The 22862-nt window shown below is 32.0% G+C and overlaps 1 protein-coding gene across 1 annotated transcript; it reads right to left on the reverse strand.

The window, feature by feature from the left end:
* Positions 1-3917: 3917 nt before the first annotated feature.
* LOC103502428 (receptor-like protein kinase FERONIA) lies at positions 3918-6865 on the reverse strand. Its single transcript, XM_008466363.3, has one exon. It carries the CDS (start codon positions 6795-6797, stop codon positions 4101-4103), a length of 2697 nt encoding a protein of 898 aa, XP_008464585.2. The 5' UTR covers positions 6798-6865; the 3' UTR covers positions 3918-4100.
* Between the last annotated feature and the right edge of the window lie 15997 nt (positions 6866-22862).

The raw sequence follows: 22862 nt of genomic DNA on the forward strand, positions 1-22862 counted from the left end.
TTCTCCTTGTCGGTGTCCTACCACGATGCCAAAAATCCGAGAGCACCTATTTTGTGTAGCACGCGATGTCCAACTCAACATTGTATAGCATGGCGCTACGAACTTCAGCGTGTGCTCAAGTCGCACGCAAATTGCCCTCATTTGTTTACAAAACATTTTTTTTGCTTGCACTTTTATTTCGTAAATTTCTCTCTAAATTTCTCAATAAAATTTATCGATGTCTTTGGTGTTCAGCTTTTCTCTTGATCTACACCAAGATCAACGAAGAACCTAAAAAGGGTACTTCTAATTGGAAATGCGTTTTTAGTTTAATTTTTCTTGAGAATCAATGTTTGAATTGCATTTAACTTTAATCTTAAATTTAATTCCAATCTTTTTTTAATTAGTTTTTGTTTGAATGACTTGAGAGCAAGAATCTTTATTTAATTTCTAATGGCGCTAAGCATAATCTTTGAATCAAGATCCTTAATCGATGATTCTTAAATTAATTTTTATGTATGTGTTTCCTTTTAATATTTTTTTGCATAATCCAATTTGAATTCAATTAATCCAATTATTCTTAAGAGAGAGGTTTTTCTTGCTTTTATGAATGTCCCAACATTAAAACTTAAGATCTTAATTCAAACGCGGGTTACTCGAACGTTCTCCAGCTGTTACCATTCTGCATGCTCTTCCATCCATCCATTTTCTTTTTCGAATTGCAGTTAGAGCTCCTTTCCAATAAATTGAGCCTCATGCCTCATTTCTTTCATCATTAGGAAAATCATCATTCATTCTCTCTACCAAATTCTCTCTTCCCACTTACCTTCTCTGAGTTCTAAGTTTTTGGTTCTTGTTTCTATTCCTAGTTCCGACGAGTGCACGTCAGAATTAGGAAGTTGTGTTAACTTTAGAGAGCAACAGACAACATGATTAGTACCACGGTGAGTCGAAATTGCTTTCAGAGGGCAGTGGTTTGACACAACAATTTCCTGTTGATCGACATTCTCACATATTTTCTAACAAGATGTTTATGAGATGAAAAAAATAACAAAAGTTCGCTAAATATGTATTAGACAACCGTAAATCGCTCACAAAAATTATAAAATTAATTTTGGGTTATATAATAAAGATTTAAACGTTTCACATATAGAACATTAAAGACTAAGGGGATTATCTATGAACGCTTTCTAAAATAGCAAGAGAGCTTGTTCAAGAGTGACTTAATTTTTTTAGAAATGACAAGAGAGCTTTAGAGAAAAGAAGTTAAAAAGAAGGTAGAGAAATCTGAGAGAAAATGTGGGAAAGGAAATTTTCTTTTGGAGGAAAAAAGAAAAAGAAAGGAAAATTTTCATTTAAGAGCATTTTGTACTTTTCATACCCTATTCAATCGCCAAAACCTATATAACTCCCTTAAAATTGATCTATTTTTCCTTTTCTTTCTTCTTTTTTTTTTTTTTGGGTAATTTTACGATTTTGGATGTGCATATAGATAACCATCCTACAGGGTTTTAATACAATGGTAAAAAGAGACATTATTAGTCTCACCTTTAATCAAACAGATTTATGATAAGTGGATTGGGTGTGATACAAAATTCATCCATTCATATTCATCCAACTGTCTTCAATGAAAACCCCAAAACACCAATTATTTAGACGGTGATAGCCACGTGAGTGATCACTATAATTTCACTTCAATTTTCTCTCATCTTATCATTATCATTATCGTTATGAACTACGAACTATTCCCCATTCTATAAACTTAGCTTACATCCACAAATTCTTCACCCTTTTTCTCTCTTCCAGTTTCATTCACGTAAGCTGCAATGACAACCGCGGTGACGACGGCCATGGCAATCCTCATTTTGACGCTAAGCATGAGTAGTTATTGCAAGGCTGCTCCTCTACTTCCTTCGAATTTCGTGAACGGGACGATCACGGCTATGGCATCCAGCATGTTGTGTAATGGGGTCCTCGAAGATTGCCTCAATGTTGAAGAAAATGTCATTAATTATGTTGGTACAAAGACCGAAAGTCGATATTCAAGCATATGTGGTCGGTTTTATAGTGGTCGAAGGTATATTGAATGTATAACAAGTAAAGGATCCTCCAAACCAAAAATTTGTAGACCAAATAGTTATGACCGCAGCTGTTAGTCAAGAACAGAGAGGCCCAGTTTTTTTTTTTTTTTTTTTTTTTAATAATTTCTTATCACCATTAACCCTTCTTCAGCTTCTTCATAATGCTATTTTATTATGCTATATTTCTTTTGGTACTTACTTAAATACTGTTTTGTTTTGTTTGTCGTTTGGGTTAAAAATTGATCACCATATACATTGGGGATGAGGACCAATCAATTATATAATTTTCTCTCGTTGGTATGCTGTGTTTTACATAATCGATTAAGTGGGAGGATTTTGTTCTTTTCTTTAACTGTACATGAGGTTCCTAAATAACTAAAAGTGACATTATAAAGAGAAACTTTCGTAAATATACTAAACTACTAAAATATTTAGGGGCTGTTTGGGCCTCCATTTATCACTGTTGGTTTAGGTTTCCATAACACTAACCCTTGTTTGGGGTCCAATTTATGGAAACCCTAGTTTTAGGGTTTTCATAATCCTCCCAAATCCTTTTCACACTACTCCTTCCCTCTCTCTTTGTCTCTAAATAATATCCTTTGAAAGGGAAGAGATTTATGTGTGATTGAGGTGTTTTTCGTTTTTTTCTTGATTTTTTTTTTTTTTTTTTTTTGAGTTTGAAAAACTAAAATCACTCTCTGATTATACAGATGGTGTTTTAGGAAAAAGGTAACTAAATTTGTATCTAGAATGTGGATTTTGCCTCCTCTTCTTGTTCTTGGGATTGTATTTTCTTCTTCTTTTTTTTTCTTTTTTACCTTTAATTTTTTGGGTTTGATTTTGATATATTAGATGATAAATAACATTGGAATTTTACTATATTTCATCAATGTCTGCAATGAGTGTGTAGAATTAGTCATTAATTGACACTAATCTACGTCAAAATGACCTTTCTTCACAACCTGTGATACTTACCTTAATAAGTTTTTATTTAATAAAATTCCTATTTGTCATTTTCAGCTTTTCTTGGTCTAAATAAATTTTGATTCATTGATTCTCTTTTTGTTCATTTTATTTACAAAATTGTTTGAAAAGGGCTATAAAATTAATTTACTGAACCATCTCACAATTATGCAATAAGAAATGCATAATTAAAAACATTCTCATAATTATGTAATAAGAAATGCATAATCGATCGTTAATTTTCTTGACTGCGAAAGAAATTTGGAAAAATGTAAAGAATGAAGTTATGAATTATTGTTTCAATTATATATATTATAAAAAAAAAAAAAGTTGAATTTAACAAATGACATTGAGAACTTAATGAAAAAATTAGATTAAAAATGTGAATGGGAGAGATTAAATTAAAACAAAATATATACAAATTTCATTTTGAATAATGAGATTGTAACATTTATAATATCGATAAAAAATACATTCCTCTTGAATTAACGTCAATAATGTAGTAATTAAGAAAATTAAGACAAATGATTTTAAGAAAAATAAGATTATTTAATAAAATAAAATTATGAAATTTGTATATTGAATCTACATTATATATTTAAAAAATATATATATCATAACACTATCCACCTAACCCTTCTTCCAAACATATCTTAACATAAAATCTCCATTAACTCTTCCCACCTGACCTTTCCCCAAACACATATTATCATAAAACTACATTTCTAAACTCTTCCCCCAAACAAGGGTTATGATAAAACTAGGTTTATCATAACTCTAGTTTTATCATAATACTAACCCTTCCATAACCCAACTATTTCCCCAAACGCACCCTAAATATTTTCATCAAACACTGATACTTTGCTAATATATACGAAATTGGCAATAGATGGGTTTACTTAAACAAACTAAGACAGACAATAATTCCATATATTTTGGTAAATGAGAAATTATTTAAAAGCATGCTAAGTAGCAAAGCAACACTACTTTTTTCTATGTAAACTTTGTTACACAATAAAACATTTATTGAAAATCAATATTTAAAAATTACTCCAAATCAATTATCGATCATCTTCCTCATCGTGCAGTGGGTTCCAAAGTCTCTGAAAACACCGTTCTTGACATTCCTTTTCCTGATTCTTCACTATTTAGGGTCGTCATATCACTGCTCCCCACCGATTTCCTATCAACACTACTGGAGAATATAGACTCTTCCTCCTCCTTCTCCATTTCTCTCTCCTCATCCCTTCCACATTCACCACCAACTCCCTTTACGCCATCTTCACCTCCATTCTTCTTTGATGCATCTTGTAGCTGCAATGCAAACTCCAAACTCCAAACTACATCATTCATCGACGGTCGCCTTATTCCCTCATCTTGGATGCAACTCACTGCGATCTCTACAAACTTTCTCATGCATTCTGGTGAGATCTCGTTCTTGATGTTCGGATCAATAATTTGAGCGATTGTGTTGTTCTGGGCACACCGCTGGACCCACCCTGCGATGTGTGTTTGCTTCTTGTCTGCAACCCGCATCAATGGGGGACGAGCGCAAAGTACTTCGCAGAGAACTACTCCAAATGAATATACATCCGATTTTTCAGTTAGCTGTTGTCGACGGTAGTACTCTGGGTCAAGGTAACCAAAGCTACCTTTAACTACTGTACTTATGTGTGCTTTGGACATGTTCATTGGTCCGACTTTTGACAACCCAAAATCGGAAACCTTTGCCATCCATTTCTCGTCCAATAAAATATTTGTTGTTTTTACGTCACGATGGATGATTATGTGTTTGGTGCCGGTGTGGAGGTAGTGTAGCCCTCTTGCAGCTCCAATGCAAATTTGGAGGCGTTGTTTCCATGTGAGAGGTTGTTCATTGTTCCCGTAAAGGTGACTTCGAAGTGTTCCATGAGACATGTAATCATACACCAGAATCATTTCATTTTCATCATTACAAAATCCTATTAGGGAAACAAGATGGAGATGGCGGAGTTGGGACAGCATCTCGATCTCTGTCTTGAACTCATGCGCTCCCTGTTTTGAACCTTGTTTTAACCGCTTAATTGCCACTTGGGTGCCTCCATCATCAATGTAACCCTTGTACACGTTACCAAATCCGCCAACGCCAATGATGAAAATGTCGTCAAAATTTTTGGTGGCGGCTCTAATCTCGGATAGTGAAAAGTAACGACATAAATCAGAAGGGAGATTCCAGCTGCGGGTCTTGCTTGATTTGTTGGTTGATATAGAATATGGAGCCCACCACGAAGTTCCATCACTCGAGCTGTGGTCTGTACATGTTTTGCATCGATGTAAAACAAACAAACCTAAAGCTAACACAACAACCAGAACTCCCGCTACTACGGGTATTACTACAACTATCACCACTTTACTCTTTGTTTTTGATGACAACGGATGAGTTTGAGTAGGGGAGAAGATAAGAGGCGGATCTGGATTTTGTCCAGCTAGATTACCATTTGAGTCATTTAACTTGAAGATTTCAATTCCATTCAAGAGAACAGATGCCCATTTAGTTTTCCACTCATCTGAACTTGCTTGCAGCTTAACAGAGAGATTCACTTTCTTTTTGGTAGTACCTGCAGAAGGTACCAAAACTATGTAATCTTTGAGATATGGAACTCCTTTCCCATTAGCCAAACCAAACACATCCATATTCTGCTCAGCGATCATGTCTTTGATGTATATTAAGAACAATCTGTCATTCATGTGATTGATTAGGGGTTCAAGCTCGCAAAAATGAAGACGAAGCATGTAATAGAACCCGGGATCTACAGGGTACTCCCATGTGAGATTGTAGCTCTTGTTGAGCGTTTCATTGGGTCCCATTGTCCAAGCAGTTTGATACACGAGTTCTGGTGCGGTGTAGGGTGGTATTAAACGGTAGTTGAGATGGATTGTTGTATTTATAAGTCGAGCATCATCGTATATGTATTCATCCAACAAATTGTTGTCATCTGACCAAGTTCGAAACATTCCAGTGTCCTCAACAGGGGGGATGGGTGGTCCACCAATATTTACTCTGTACACCGTCTCCAAAGATGTGTATTTCTCAATTCGAAAGAATTGATTGTTTTGGCCGACGAGCTTTAAATCTCGTCTACTTAATCCTCCATCGTTGGGATCCATTGGTGTATAATAAAGGAATGAGGGCATGGATACAATCTCAATCCCACTAATAAAGGCATACGAGTCTTGATTTGAGGGAGTGAATGTTAGATTGAGCTTCTCATCGTTTCCATCCACACACACACAGAATTCCCTAACCATTTCATCTGAACCAGAAGCATCGGCATTGAGAGAAGCATTGAAGTCATGGAGAAGAGTGGAGAAGAGACCCAGTTTAACAGAGAAGAAGGCTTTGGAGCGGTCAAAGTTGGGGTAAGAAGCAGAGTAGAAGTAAAGGCGAATGAACTTCTGGCCTGGACTAACCGGAAAAGAGTAGGCAAATTGGGAAGGGGACAACCGTGTTGTTGCATAAAGGGCGGAAGAAGGTTGCGTGAGTGCGGACAAAGCAATTGAGTCGTGGTTGTAATGGAGATCAGAAGGGAAGAACTTTGAGTTGACATCTCCGGTCCATGATCGAGGGTCGCCAAGTACAGATGAGTTCCCATTAAAACCACACTTAATAGGTATATTATCGATGGGAGTGTAGGGCGGTTGTGAGTCACCGGCAACAGGAATGGAGAGAATGAAGAAAGAAAATAGGGATATGATTGTGGTTGAAGAAGCACGTTTACTCACATATTCTCCCATGGAAACAAGATTTTTCTTTTCTTTCTTCTTGTTTTTTTTTTTTTTTTTTTTTTTTTTTCCTTTTGTAGAGGAATATGAATTCTTCTCTTTAAAATATCTTAATAGAAAAGAAAAGTCGTTTTAGCAGAACCAAAAAATTCAGAATTCTGAGTGGATGAGTTACGTTGTTGAAGTGATTGGAATGGAAAAAAGTGGAGAAGTCACCATCATATCATGAAAGGATAATTCATTAGATATTTGAGAGGATGCATATGGTTGAAAAAGTCTGCGCATGCACACAAATTTCGTATTATATCTTCTTTTTGAAAAAAAAAAAAAAAAAAAAAAACGAAGAAAGTTTATATTTTCATCCCATGTATATAATTATATAATCTCTAACTATTAATTAACTTCATTGATTTAAACACATAATTGATAATTGCATTAATTTTTGCAAATGGAGTGCCCAGAGGCACGTAAAATTGATACTATAATATTTTTGGCCTCTTGCCTAACCAAAATGGTTATACGGAGAATTCTGACTAAATTCACTTTTCATGATTATTTATACAATTTATATGATTTTGTGTATTTATGCAATTTATACAATTTATATGATTTTGTCTGCCAAAATGAGATCTTTGTACATAAGAACAAAGGAAAAAGATTAAAACACATTCAACAGTCTTTCGTCATTTCTCCAAGACAGAGTAATTCATTTGAATTTCAAACATTATTTATATCTTTGTGACGATCCCGGCCGAGAAGGATTGAGAAGAAGCATATTTTCATGAGTTTACAAGAATATTTGAATTTTCTTGAGTTTAAACCAAGTACTGTGTTATTTTCAAATAATGAAAATTAAAAAGTAGTTATACTTTGGACAATTTTCCAAGTCTCATCGACAACATTTTACTGTGTTGTTTTGGCAACTCTACCCACCATCTCTACCAACAATCCAGCAGGAACCACCTAAGAAGATGAACTCCGATGACCCTTATTTTATATTAGTTAGTTCTTAATATTTTATTATTGTCATTTATAGTAATCTATTTGAAACTAATAAAAGTAGTTTTAAGTATACCATGAACCAAACAAATTGGTATATAAAAGTACTTTTAACAAGAAATTGTAAAAAGGAAAATTATAGCTAATAATATCATTGAGAAAATAAACTAAAAATATAGCACAATGATAATTTTTTTGTAAAAATAGCTACGGTTGATAAGTCAACTACTAATTTCTTTTTTTAAATACCAAGTTTTCCCTTTAGTCGTTATCATTGATAGAAATTATATTTGATAGTCGACATCAATGATAGCAACTGATAAGACATTTCTCAAATTGAAAATTATCGCTGAACATCTATTAGTTATAGTAATTTAGAACAACTATCAATTGTTATTACTCATAGTTATTATCAGTGATAACTTTCAATTTAAGAAAATCGGGAAAAAACACTCTTAATGGTGGCAAATAGACAAGTTATCACCAATAGTAGCTATTATTATAACAACGAATAAGAAGCTATAAGTGGTAGCATCTATTAATGATAACGTCTATCAGTGATAGCATTTATCAGTGATTGTTGGTTCATCGATAGTTGCTATCAATGATACCTTTCAATTTGAAAAATTCATAAAGAGCATTGTAAATGGTGGCTACACATTAACTTCGTAGTATTTTACTAGTTTTTGTGCTATATGTAATTATTTTTTCCTTGAATTATAAATTCGATGATTTTTTAGTTCAATATATTAATGCTAGTGGTCCTTATGAAAACAACATGAGTGTTTTTATTTTATACAATTTTTATCAAAATGGTTGAAATGAAGATGACTTTTAGGAAGGATAGACAAAGTCAGTCTAAACTTGGCAAAGTTTAAGATAACGAATTAGAGAAACACGGTTTTAACTACTATAGCCTAAATAGGATGCTCATTACAAGTTGAATCTAGTGTTGCCAAATTTTTCATAAATGTTCTGATAGACTTTAATTTTACACAAATGTAGAGCCCAAAAGACCAAACTACCGATCTTTATTATTAATAATATATTTAAAAAATAGTAATATAAAATAAAGAAAGTGGACCATAGCTTGTGATTAAGATTTGCATTTATTATATATCTTATGTAAATATGGCTTAATTCTATTATGGTAATATTATAATCAAAATAACCCCTAAATTATTTTTCTTTTGGTGATTTTGTTAAAAAATTATTCAATCCATTCGATCTCTCTCTTCATCCATTCTTTCTTATTCCATTCATCTCCTTCAAATTTTTTCGGTGAGCAAGAGTTTTTGGGTAATATACAAATTTTGTTAGAGTATATGAAAACTATATAGTATACTATATAGTTCATGTTTTAGGGTATATGAAATATATATAGTTTATTATGTAGTTCATGCTTCTAAAGTTTTTTAGGGTAAATGGAAAATATATAGTATATTATGTAGTTTACGGTTAACAAATTAGAGTATATGAAAAAATATATAGTATATTATGAAAAATATATAGTATATTATGTAGGTATATGAAAAATATAAAACTTGGGAACGGAAATGTGAAAAAAATTAGTTAAAGGAGATTTCTCTAATTGTGTTGCGGATGAAATTGAATAAGCGACAAACTGATCGGTGAAAATGTAGACGGCGTTGGAAAGGTGAAGGTGATTTCTCTAATTGTGTTACGGATGAAATTGAATAATGTTAATTTGTAGAAATTATTTAATATAAATATTAGGGTATTAGATTCAACTTTCTACGATATTAAAATTATTTCACCAATAAATGATATCATAATATTAAATATAAATATAAATCTAAATTATTTATTACATTAATTATGAAAGTTATAAAATAGATAATAAATATGGTATAATATAATTATGGTATTATATTATATATATTTTCTAAAATCAGTTTTATTTATGATTGATGTGAAGGTTAAAATAGTCCTAAAAAACACAAAATATTAATTAAGAAAATAAATGAATTTTTAAGACATTTGTGTAAAACCACCTTTAAGTAGGTGATTTCTCTATATATTTCTTAAAAGGGCTAAGTGAGGATATGACATTACGCTCTAAATTAATTAAGGATATAGCAAAAGTTTAAAAAAATTGCAAATACGACAAATTTTAACAATAAAGACGAAAATGCCCGTACATATACACATTAAGCTTTTGTCGCTTCGTATTTCGATTTCAAACAGACTTCTTCACGTGTTCCTTCCATTTTCTACTTTCTTCTCCTTTCTTCGTACTTCGATTTGGTTCTCCAGTGCCGGTACCGGTGCCTTCCTCAGCACTACGTTCTCCACTTCATCTTACAAACTTCTTTGCTTTGCGTTATTCACTTTACTACGCTCTCCACTCCACCGTACAATATTCGTAAGTTATTTGCTTTTCGTTTGAAATAGTAAGTTATTTTCATAAGGTATCTTTGTTTTCGTTTGATTGTAACCTGTTTGAAGTAGATTATCTTCTTTTTCTATTTGTTTAAAATTGATTCCTTCATTCTCTGTTTGGTTGTGCTCTATTTTTCAGTTTGTGTTTCTATCAGTGATGTGTTTCTATCACTGATTGACAGATTTAGAGGATGTTTAACTTGTTTATGTTGGAATGTTTAACTTGTTTGTTTGACATGCTGATCAATTTTAGGTTTGTGTGTTAGTGCTTAGGGTTAGGGTTTATCAATGATATTTTTCTATCATTGATAGTCTTAAGGAGTGTTTAGTTTGTTTGCATTGGGATGTTAGTAAATAATTTAGTTTAAAACATGTAAAAATGTTGGATGATAAAGAGAAGTTTAGGAATTATCCTTGGGGAAGGTTGTGCTTTAGTCTTACAAAGCAATTCATTCAAAGTGCGGTAAAATCCAGAAGAAAGTCTAAGAACTCAGAAACAGAATCTAAAGCGTGCACCTTTCTACAAGGCTTCCCTATGATTCTTGCTTATTGGGAATAAGAAATACTTCATCAACTTGCTAGCAGGTATGTGACAAGAATAGGGAAAGGGTGCCCAAGAATATTGAATTGAGAATCTAGTGTACAACTCGATTGGCAAGATCTTGAAGATAACATCTTTCTGGGAAAAAAAATGTAAGTTTCTAATTTGTTTTCTTTTTTAGTATTTTCTAAATTTGTTGTTACTAAGTGATAGATCCATATCAGTGATACTTTCTTTTTTGTTTAATACTGATTAAATATTTTGTTTTTTAGCGGGGTCTTTTTACAAATAGAACAAAGCGATAAAATATTTATAATGTATAGAACAATTTTGAAAACGAAAAAAGTCTACAGGCCCCACCGTTTAAAATACCAAAAATGCCCCATCAACAACGCCTGTGTAATATATTTGGTATAAAACGCGCACATAATATATTTGGTACATGATCGTTTATATTTGACTATTGTTTGGTACACGATCGTTTAGATTTGGTCATTTAATTTGACAATTATTTTTTTAATTCTATCGTTTAATTTGGTTTTAATTCTATCGTTTAATTTGGTAACACGATCGTTTAATTTGATTACATTTAAAATTGGTTACACGATCGTTTAAATTTGATTATTGAGATTTGGGTAGGCAAATTGTTTTTCTTTTGGTACACGATCGTTTAGATTTGGCTAAACGATTTTTTTTAATTTTTTTTGTATGTGATCACTTAGATTATTTTTTTACATGATTGTTTAAATTTGTCTACACGATCATTTATTTTTTCAAGATTTTTTAGTACACGATCGTTTAGATTTGGAAAACGATTTTTTTAATTATTTTGGTAGCGATCGTTTAGATTTATCTATACGATGGTTTGCTTTTTTACACGATCATTTACATTTGGCTACTCCAATCTAAATGATTTTTTTCAAGATTCTTTATATACGATCTTTAAGATTTTGCTATTTTTTGTACATGATAGTTTAGATTTGGTTACCAAAATTTAAACGACATAAAAAAGAAGTAGAAGAAAAGAAGAAAGACGATAGAAATAAATAGTAAAGGAAAGAAAGAAGGAAAAAAGAAGAAAGACGATGGAAAGAAATCACAAAAGAAAAAAAGAAGAGCAAAAGAAGAAAGACGATGAAAAGAAATCGCAGAGGAAAAAAAGAAGAAAGACGATGGAAAGATTAAACGACTTATAAAAAGAAGGGAAAAAGAAGAAAGGCGATGGAAAGAAATCACAGCGGAAAAAAAAGGAGAGAAAAAGAAGAAAGACGACGAAAGAAATCGTAGAGGAAGACGATGAAAGAAATTGCAGGCGAGGAGGAGAAGAAAGACGGAAGGACAAACTTGGAATATTTAAAAATGATTAATTTTTATAGGCTTTGTTACACGGGTCATAAATAGTTTGGTGTTTTGTTACCTTCATGAAAATTTCCCTTTTTTAGCTATATGTGGTCCCCATTGTTGCATCAGAAGAAGAAATGAAATCTGAGTACTTCAGATATTTTGTGGAATTAGAAAATGAAAGATTAGATGAAGAAGCATGTGCTATGAAGGATAAAAATATGGCAGAAAGAATATCTTCTTTACATGAAGATATTGAAGATTTAAAAAAACAGCACAAAGAAGATTTAGACTGCCTAAAGAAGGGACAAGAGGAGATTGTTCATTTGTTACTTTCATTAACAGAAATTGTAAATCAAAGACTTCTGCACAAATGTGAAAGTGAAAAACAATCTCAAGAGCCCTTGGAAAAGAATCCTCCTCCATCAATGAGTTTAGAAATGATGGATGTTGATGTTGATGCTAACGTTGATAAAGTAAGTGCTTGTGCAAAAGAGAAAGAGGTAAAATTATTAAAGCTTCTAGTTCTTTTACTTTTATTTTTTTCAAAGACTATTATGTTTGTGAGTGAAAAGTCTAACGATGATAGAATTATATCAATGATAGACTGTTCTTTCTATGATTTAATATTAGTGATAGGGTTCTATCAGTTTGAGGTGTATGGTAGGGTTTTGGTCCCAATGATCCACACCTCAATAACAAATGAGTTTAGTGCGTTGAGATTTCAACTTTTCTTTCTTTTCTTTTTCCTCTTCTTCTTATTATTTTGTTTATTTTCCTTCAAAGTTCTTTATTTTTCATTATTCTTTTATTGTTTTATTTTATTTATCTTTCTTCAATCTTCCATAAAAAAATGCAAAAAAAAAAAGACTAAATGATTAAATATTTGCTTATTATTATTGTTCTTATTTATCTACTTTTATTTATCTTATAATTATTTATTTATTATCTTGTGAGCTTCTTTTTTATAGTTTTTTTCTATTTATTAAATATTTCTTCATACCTTGTTGTTATCTAATTTTTATTTATTATTATGTCTTTCCATTATTAATTTATTCTTAAGCTTTAGTTTCTGTATATTGTTTCTTTACATTTTTTTTTATATATAATTAGCATTTTTATTTATTTAATTCTTTTTCCTTTTTATAGCATTTATTATTGCTTCATTAGTATTTTCTCATCTTGATTATCACTTCTTTAATATTTTTCTCATCTTGATTATTACTTCTTTAATATGTTCTTGTCTTTTATATGTTATTTAATATTTTGTTTTTTTCCCTCTTTTGTGGTCAATTTAATATGTTATTCCTAATATAATTTTTAAGTTTGTTAACATTTTAAATTATTTTTCTTTAAAAAAATCTGATGATAGAATCTAGGAAATTTGAGAGTCCAATTTCTTAGAATTCTTGTGGTGAGGAAATCGATTCTTTGGAAGTCCGAGATTGATCTCTAATATGTTTTTATTAAAATCTCAATATGTTATTTTATGTTCGTATAATTTATTATGATGCTTCTTTACTCTTGTTTATTTCTACTTTATAAGACTTATTTTGAGTCCTATTTAAAAATTTCAACTCTTTATAATTAAAATTCTCAATGTTTTAAAATATTTCTAACTTAAAATTATCCTAGTTTAAAATATTTCACCAAACTATTTTTTTAATCATTTAGAATCTTTTTCTTTTAAAGTTGTAATTTTTTTATGTTTTTCAAACGTTCAAAATTTAATCTATGATTTCTAAGGTTTCTTAATCAATCTTTTGTAATAACTTATACTATTTTTCCTAAACGAAATCCTACGACGAAATTTAGGAAATTTGGGAGTCCAATTGCTTAGAATTCTTGAGGTGAGGGATCAAATCTTTGGGAGTCCAAGATTTGATTAAAAAAATGACTTTAATTAATGTTTTAAAAAAGTTCTCTTTATTAGAAGGCTATTCTATGACAAATTTTGAGAAATTGTACTAATTTTTCACTTTCTTGAGTTGAGAAGATTTTCTTCAACATAGGATAATTGATGGAATGTTTTCCACTTATTTTATGAGATCATTGCTTCAAATATTGGAGTAATGAGGGTTAAAATAAGACATTAGTTTTTAAAGAAATTAAAGAATATTTTCAATTCAAGATTTGGAATTTGGCCACTGTTTTCTAAACGGGTGTTGTGGGGTGCTAATACCTTCCTCATACACAAATGACTCCCGAACTCAACTCTAGTTTTCGCAGACTACTTTTTAATGATTTTATTTAAAAGGTTTTTACCATATTTCGATGTTCAATCACACCGTAAAAAAGATTGGTGACGACTCCTATCTTATTTTAAAAACTAATTCATTTTGAGGACATTGGCCGCTCCGCGTCATCTCGGGCACTTGACGACGATGGAAATAGCGAAGAATATTGAAAATGCTAGGTCGAAGAGACAATCTAAACCATCAAAGAAAGTGTTGGAGAATGTGAAAGAGCAAAAGAAAGAAAAAGATCAAAATAATGCAAGAGGCAAGAAGAATGATTCTTCAAAACCAACAAGGCATTCTCCTAGAATAAAGGATCTTGCACCTAGTATTGATTTGTAAATCTCTCAATTATAAGTAGATGGATATTGTAGTGCAGTAGTTTTGTTGATGTAGTGCATTAGTTTTGTGGATGTTTGTGACAGAGTTCACATTGCACCTTCATATGCAGTTAGTTGATTTTACCATATTAATGAAGAAAAATGTTGGATTACAAGTTTTTTGTCTTTGTTTGCATTAAGATTAGTATTTATTGAACCATTCCTTTCATCAATTATCCCTTCTAGTTCCTTCAATTGTATATTGGTTTTTATCACTGATAGAAACTATTGGTGATGACTGCACAATAAAGTCTATCATTGGTAGAAACTATCAGCGATAGACTTTATAGTGGATTACTTCATATTACTACTTTACAATAAAGTCACTTTTACTTTTATAGTCTTAAAAAAAAGGTAGATTATTATGCAAAGGTTTGAGTCAAACAAATAGAAAGTATTTACTACAAAAAAAAATGTTCTATATGCTCAAGCTAAAAGATTATTATAAAAAACATAATGTCACATCATTGTAAAAATAGTGGAAATCTACAATTTCTACGATTGTGACCAGCACGATGACAAAGGCTGCATCTTGAGTGACTTTTCTTCTCGCCAATTGATAGTATTCTTTGTGTTCGCAGTCGTCCTACTCGACGCTTGAAAGTTGGAGGTAGTATGTTCATGTCAATCCCAATAGACTTTCCAATTAGCATGGTTTCCAACTGGATGAACTGATCTAGTATAAGTTGAAATCAAAGTACTTGACAAAAAATACTTGAAAACAAAAGAGTAAGTATTCACATTACACTAACGAAGAACAGCAAGTGCATGGGCGCATGGAATTTCATCAAGATCCCAAACGCGATAGGTACATGATTTGCAATCTAACTGTACAATAAATTGTTTTCTTCCATCAATTATTTGAAATTCAACATCATTAATACCATTAACCTGAAAAAAGAAAACTTAGTCAACATATATGGTCTATCACTGATATAGACAATCACTAATAAGAATCTATCAGCGATAAAGTCTATCATTGATAGGTTTTGTTATATTACCCACTAATTAAATAAATAAACATTAAAACAAAAAAACTTACTGTGAAGCTTCTTGAGTTTTGATGTTGTATTCGTAATTCTCCCTCAACCCAACTAGTTACAACAGTTCTCATACAACATGCAACTTTTCTCTGATCATAAAACCAATTTTGAAGTACTTATCTAATAGAATCGAGTAATGCTGCAACACGCAAATCTCTAGATTCTTTTAGAACTGCATTTAAGTTTTTTGAAATGTTTGTAGTCATCATTTGATATATTTTCCTTGTACAGTATGCTCGAGCCCACTTTTCAAAACCAACCTTACTAAGATAGTCTCGTATATTAGGATACGTAGGCTCTATCCATCTCATATTAGTCTCAAAATCAACAACTGTATATGCTTTTCCACATCTAAAAAAGAGCTTATCAATTATAGAGTCTTTATATATCAACTTCAAACTTTTTATAAGGTGTTGCAAACAAACACAATATTTAGCATTTGGAAAAACATTATGAACACTTTTTGGAATACTTAAATGTCGATCATATATTACAACTAAATCTTCCCGATCCCCTAAACTATTCTTTATATTCTCAAAAAACCATCTCCAAGATGCATCATTTTCAGAATCTACAGTACTAAAGGCCAATGGAAGAATTAGATTTAAAAAATGTACCGTCAACTGATATGTTAGGCCTACAATATTTCCATCTTTCAATTCATGCTCCAATAGCAATAAAATAGTACTTTATATATATATATATATATATATATATATATATATATATATATATATATATATATATATATATATATATATATATAACATCAAAGACAAATAATATGTTCTTTTACGAAGGCTTGTCACTGATATGGTTTATCATTGATACGGTCTATCACTAATAGACCCTATAGTAAATCACCATAACATCAGTCTAATGATATGCTCATTTACTATAGGGCCTATCACTGATAGAACTTATCAGTGATAGACCATATCATTAAAAGCTTGATTGATGATATATAAATTCTAAGAATAAAAACATACCTGGGTTAATTTCTTTTAGTTTCGTAAAAAAGTTTGGGATCAAGGCATAAGATTCTTTTGCTTCACCATTCAAAGAATTCCTAACAAGTTCCTTTGCCCTCCATGCTTTATAGTAGCTAACATTTACTCCAAGTTTAGTATGCATGTGAATCATAATATCATTTAGAGTCGAACAGTCAAAAGAACTAAAGTCTTTTAGAATACAATCACTAATCAATGATGAAGATGCTTGATTACATACCAGATGATTTAACGAAAGTAGGAGAAAATCACAGACAATAAGAGGACGACTGGTTGGAGGCGGAAGAAGGTGTTCTTAATGTAGGAGAAAATCACAGAGAATATGGAGAAACGATGATAAAGATGGAGAAGGGAGAAAATCGCGGAGAATATATTGGAGAAGGGAGAAAATCGTGGAGAAGATAAATGATGGTGGAAATGGAGAAGGTAGAAAATCGCACCAATTTCCTTTTTAAAATGAGGGTAATCTTGGAATATATTTTTAAAAAATAAAAAATTTCCTATATTTACAAATTGTTTAATAAATTTCCATATACTTAATATTTTATACCAAAAAGGTTATACATTATAAAATCATTTTCTTAAAATAACAAGCTAGAAACCCAACGATAAATCGACGATAAAAAAACAAGCTGTAAAGTCTTCAAAATAAAATCAACACCGTTGCACAACCTTAAACATAAATTTAAGGGAAATTGTATTGGGTAGCATTTTGAGAATAGGTTTTAGCAATTATGGCACATACTTTTTAAATTTTGCAAATATGACAAATTTTAATCTCTAAAATATTTTGAAGATATTTTCTACTTTAAAATTTTTATTATTCTCAAACTGCCCCCATACATTCTTCTCTCTTTATTGATCATCTTTCTTTGATGCTTCATATTCCACTTTCTCTTCTTCTTTTTTGTAAACCTCTATATCATATTTGTATTCATAATAAAAAATTAATCAAATAATAATTTTTTTTCTCAAACACTATCTTTCGGTTGGTTTTCGTAGGTTCTCTAAAAAATAAAAAACCAATAAAAAAAACTATCGTTCATTCAATCTCCATTTTCGGCATCTTTATCTCTTTCTTCTTCTTTTTCTCACCATTTTTTTATCCAAATTTTCAATCATCATTTTTTGTTAAATCTATGTTCTCTTTTCAAACTTCTTTCAAATGGTTGCTTTCAAACACAACAACATTCTCACTTTAAAATACGTTCCATCTTAAATATTTTATTATTCTCAAACTACTATTTAATAACTTATTTCTTATCTCGTTTTTAATGTCCTAATCATCTCATATTTCTTCTTCCACTTTTTAAGGCCCCAATCATTATTTTTTCTCCCACTTTGTATCAGTTTTGTATATTAGTGTTGTGATGTACTTATATTATATGTATTAGTTGGTTGATATACTTACTGCATGATTTCCATTTTTTTTCAAATTTTATGCAATTCAATGTAGTATTATTAAGTACATGAATGACGTAACTTAGTGTAGCAAACATATAATATGTATCAAAATGTACTAGTAAAATATATTAAGTGTATCATCAGAATCTCAAGTGTATCAAGTGTATTTTAATCAATCGAGCGTATCGGTAGATATAAAAAATATACCAACAGTATATCAAGGGTATCAAACATATGAACTGCATCAAGTGTATTAAATTTGTCGAGTGTATTGGTGAAAGTATAAAATGTTTATCAGTAGTGTATTAAGTGTATTAAACCTAATTAAGTGTATCAGAATGTAATGTATCATGCTTAGTGCATCAAGTGTCCTTAATTGATTAAGTGTATTTTCAAAGTTTAACAAATGTATCAACAACATATCGAGTGTATCAAACCAATGATGTGTGTCAAGTGTTATTTAATTCATCGAGTGTATCAGCAAAGCATAACAAGTGTATCAACAAAACATAACAAGTGTATCAACAACACATCAAGTGAATCAACCAAACATCGAGTGTATCAACAACACATCGAGTGTATCAACAACACATCAAGTGATGCGTGAAAATGTTGATAATTCTAGTGGGTAGATTTGTAATTTTTCATTTTTCAAATGTGGGCTGGACTTGAATTTTTCCATTTTTGCAAATTTAAAAGTGGTGTGCTACAGACTTAATTTATCAAACTAATTTTGCTAAATTTGCAAGAACCCCTAAATTTAAAACCCTCGATACAAAAAAGAAATTGCAAAATCCTCAAGACAAGTTTTTTTTAGAGAAAAAACATGAGAGAATCATTTACTAGACATTTGTATTCACTATATTAAAATTAATACAAATACAAAATTTATTTTAAACCAATTAAAATTCTCCAAAAATCTCATATAATAGCTATAACGCCCCAACAAATTTAGATTTTTTTTTTATTTTATTATCTTAAGTGTGGTTATGGAATATTTTGAATTCTTTTGAGGAAACTTCACTAGTGATACTTTGATTTGCTTAATTAATTAAGTTGAGGACTTAATTATTTTATTTGGATGATAAAACATTGTTTTTAAATAAAGAGGCTTGGTTGGTTGGTTGAGGAGAGAGATGTGATGATTTAGTTGAGAAAAGAAAGAAAAAAAGTAATTAAAAGGAGAGAAAAGGGGAATTTTGATGGGTTTAATGGAAGAAAGAGAGTGAGATTTTTGGGGAAGAGAAAAGATATTAATAATAATAAAGAATTATTATTGTGGCATTAAATGCAAGGGCACTATTCATCTTCCTCTTCAACCAAACCCAAAAGAAAAAAAAACCCTAGCTCTAAAGCGCCGCCAGTCACCGCCGTCGCCCTCCGCCAGACATCGTCATCGGGCGTTCGCTGCAGATCAGCCCGAACAGATTAGCCCGAGCCGATCTCTTGTTCGCAGCCGCGCCTCCAAGCCGACTGCATCTCCCCAGCCGCCAGCCGACTGCTTCCGCCAGCTGCCGCCATGAAGCCAGTCGTCGCCAGCCACTCGATTAGCCACACCGTCGCACAGTCGAGCCACGCTGCCACTCGTCCCGAACGAGTCGAACGCCACCCGCGATCGCAGCCAACACGAACAGCCGTGCGAAGATCAATCCGCTCCACGTCGCCACCGGTCAAACGCGTCCAATCGCTCCGCGTCGCTCCGCCCCGACTCGCAAATCGCGTCGCTCCGCCCCGACTTGCCAGTCGCGTTGCTCCACGCCCCGACCCGCAAGCCGCGCCGCTCCACGTCCGCGCGCCCGCTCCGACCCACCAGTCGCGTCCGCTCGACGCCTGAAGCCGCGCCAGCGCCTTTCTTTGCGAGCCGATTCCAAGCCGAGTTGACACCTGCCCTCAAGTCGAGTCGATCCCTACTCTTTTAGCCGAGCCGCCAAACCCCTTTTGAACCACCTAGCCTCTTCCGGTCCTTTACTCCTATTTTGGTAAGTCAAATGGGGTTTTGGCATACCCAACGAAGAGTAATTTTAGTTTTTAAATAATTTAATTTTGGATTAAATTAAATTATCTTTCTGAAAGGGCCGGTTGGACCAATTGGAGTTGGAGCGTGGGACTTCTCGACTTAAAGGAAATTATTGCAACCTTGACCTTGGGTAAGTTTCTTGAACGATTCTTGGACTTCGTTTCCATAAAGGTTAGGTTATTAATTGTTGTTCCTAACCATTTAGGACTTGCGACTTGGAAAGCGTGTGACCTTACTGTTGGAATTCGTTTGAGCAAATCTCTAGGTAAGAGATTTCTACTACTAGCTCTACGACTAGAATCATGAGACCGCATACACTTCTAGTTATGCACGTTGAGGACTAGACTGTATAACACATGTAAATTAATAAGGGCATGATGTGACTGATGATGTGATTTGATATGATGGCATGGTATAATGTGATGGCGTGGCTTGTTATGACTGTATGTTGGATATTGTGATGAGATGTGATATGATGATTAGACTGATGTGATTACATGATGATGTTATGTATATGTATGTTATAGTTAGGGTACCTGTTAACTTAGCCTACTAGAGTCGTATCTGCATGGGTGTCCTTCGGGATCACCACCTATTTAGGACTGCGTAGTCCGACGAGACGCTAGTCTAGCATGGATATAGATATGATTCGAGCGATTCGACGGGATCCTCGCAGCTCGATTGTCTTAGTATTTCCTTTGGGTTCGCTACAGAACAGTATGTCCTAAGTGCTCCCCTGAGACACCGAAGACCAGATTTTCGTTCCATGGGAGCGCATGTGGCACGTGTTTGGGAGCGTGCCAGTTATTGGGTACCATTTTCAGGACTCTAATAGGAAGTTAACAGGCACCTAGTGGGACTAGTAGTGGGTCCCTTACTGAGTATTTTATACTCACTCTTTCCATGTCACATTTTCAGGTAGAGGCAGGGGTAAGGGTAAGGGCAAGCTCGCGGGCGACCAGAAGTGATCGTGGCGAGCCATAGGGATTTCTGCTTCCGCTTTACACCCCGTTTAAACATTTAGTACTTGAGTTTTTTTTTATTTGTATTCCTCTCTATTTACTATTTCGTTTTCTTAAAAGTAGATAGGGCCCGAGTAGGATTTTAATATTTGTTTACATTTTGCACATTCCCCTGATTTGGTTTTTTTTAAAATAAATAAAAATTCTGAGGTTTTATTCATTTTAGCCAAACTTTATGATTTCAATCATGTTGCTTACATTTAGTAATGACTTCGGCTCAGTATAAGGAGTTGGGTCGTTACAATAGCTAAAAAAGATAACTCTAGAAAATTAACTTGTCACATATTAAAGTTAGAAAAATTGCACCAAATAGTACAAATTAGAAAATAAATATAATGTATATAATATTTGTAAAATTGGCAAATTTTGACGAGTCATATGGTAAAAAATTTTAAAATGTCAATTTTGCCCTTCAGTTTTCTTCCTCTCATGCTATTAGTGATGACTTCAATCACTGATATCATGCTATCAGTAATGACTTCAATCACTGATATCATGCTATCAGTAATGACTTCTATCAATGGCAGATGCCTAATATGTCGACGTGTCATGCATGAATTTATCACTAATGACTTGACCTTTGAATTTCTATATAATATAAATGTGGATAGCATAAACTGAAATCAATAATTTATTTCAACAAAAGTTGCAACTATATCAATTTCATTTATACTATGGATAATAAGTTATTAGTGATTTAAAGTTGTTACCGATAGCATGCTAATTTGATCTCTCTTTTTTTTTTTTGTCCATTTTTGCTAAAAACAAACAACCAAAATATCACTTTATAGTCGTATTACCTTGACCATTGATATATAGTAGCCTATTAGAAATATTATTTATAAAAAGGCTATCGGTGATATTCTTCTGTTGCTAACATTGATAGATATTATTAGTGATCGCAATAGAAGAATATTATTTGTAGTATAACTATAAAAATATCAATGGATAGCCTAATTAAACTTCATCAATTCAAAATTGATATGTTTACCAAGTAAAAAATATACTTACTATCAACAATATTCTTCTGGCATAATCATTGATAGATAATGTTAGTGATATCACTTTACGTTGATAGCAATATAGAAAAATTACTTATAGTAGCTATTAGAAATATCAATTGATAGGAACATCGTTGATAGAAGATATCAGTAATAGCAACTGATACAACATTTTTCAAATTGATAACAACTAATTATAGCAACTGATACCATATTTTCAAATTGAAAAAGTAAAATTAAAAGTTACTCTTCCCTTTAGTGACTATCATTGATAAAAACTATCGCTGATAGCCTTATTAATTATACCAACTGATGACATATTTCTCAAATTAAAAGTTATTAATGATAACATCTATCAACGATAGCAACATATAAGAGTTATCAATTGCTACCAACGATAGCTTTCACTTTAAGAAAACCAAGAAAATATTCGTAATGGTGACAAGTTATCATTGATAGTAGCTATTAGCAATAAGAACCGATAACTGCTTGTAACGACCCAACTCTTTATACTGAGCTGAGATCATTACTATTAAAAAGAAAAGAAAATTTCTTAAATTAAATTGAAAGGTAAAAAAATTATTCATTTAAAATCATAAATAAATAGAAATAAATCTCAAAATAACAAAATCTTAGTTTGGGCCCTACCTAGTTTTAAAGAGTAATAATGAAAGTAAAA

This window comes from Cucumis melo, chromosome 7 (assembly GCF_025177605.1).
Source record: "Cucumis melo cultivar AY chromosome 7, USDA_Cmelo_AY_1.0, whole genome shotgun sequence".
Lineage (NCBI taxonomy): Eukaryota > Viridiplantae > Streptophyta > Magnoliopsida > Cucurbitales > Cucurbitaceae > Cucumis > Cucumis melo.

Bases quoted from the DNA above. Each gene is read 5' to 3' on its own strand.
- LOC103502428 (XM_008466363.3), bottom strand. From the start codon at position 6,797: ATGGGAGAATATGTGAGTAAACGTGCTTCTTCAACCACAATCATATCC.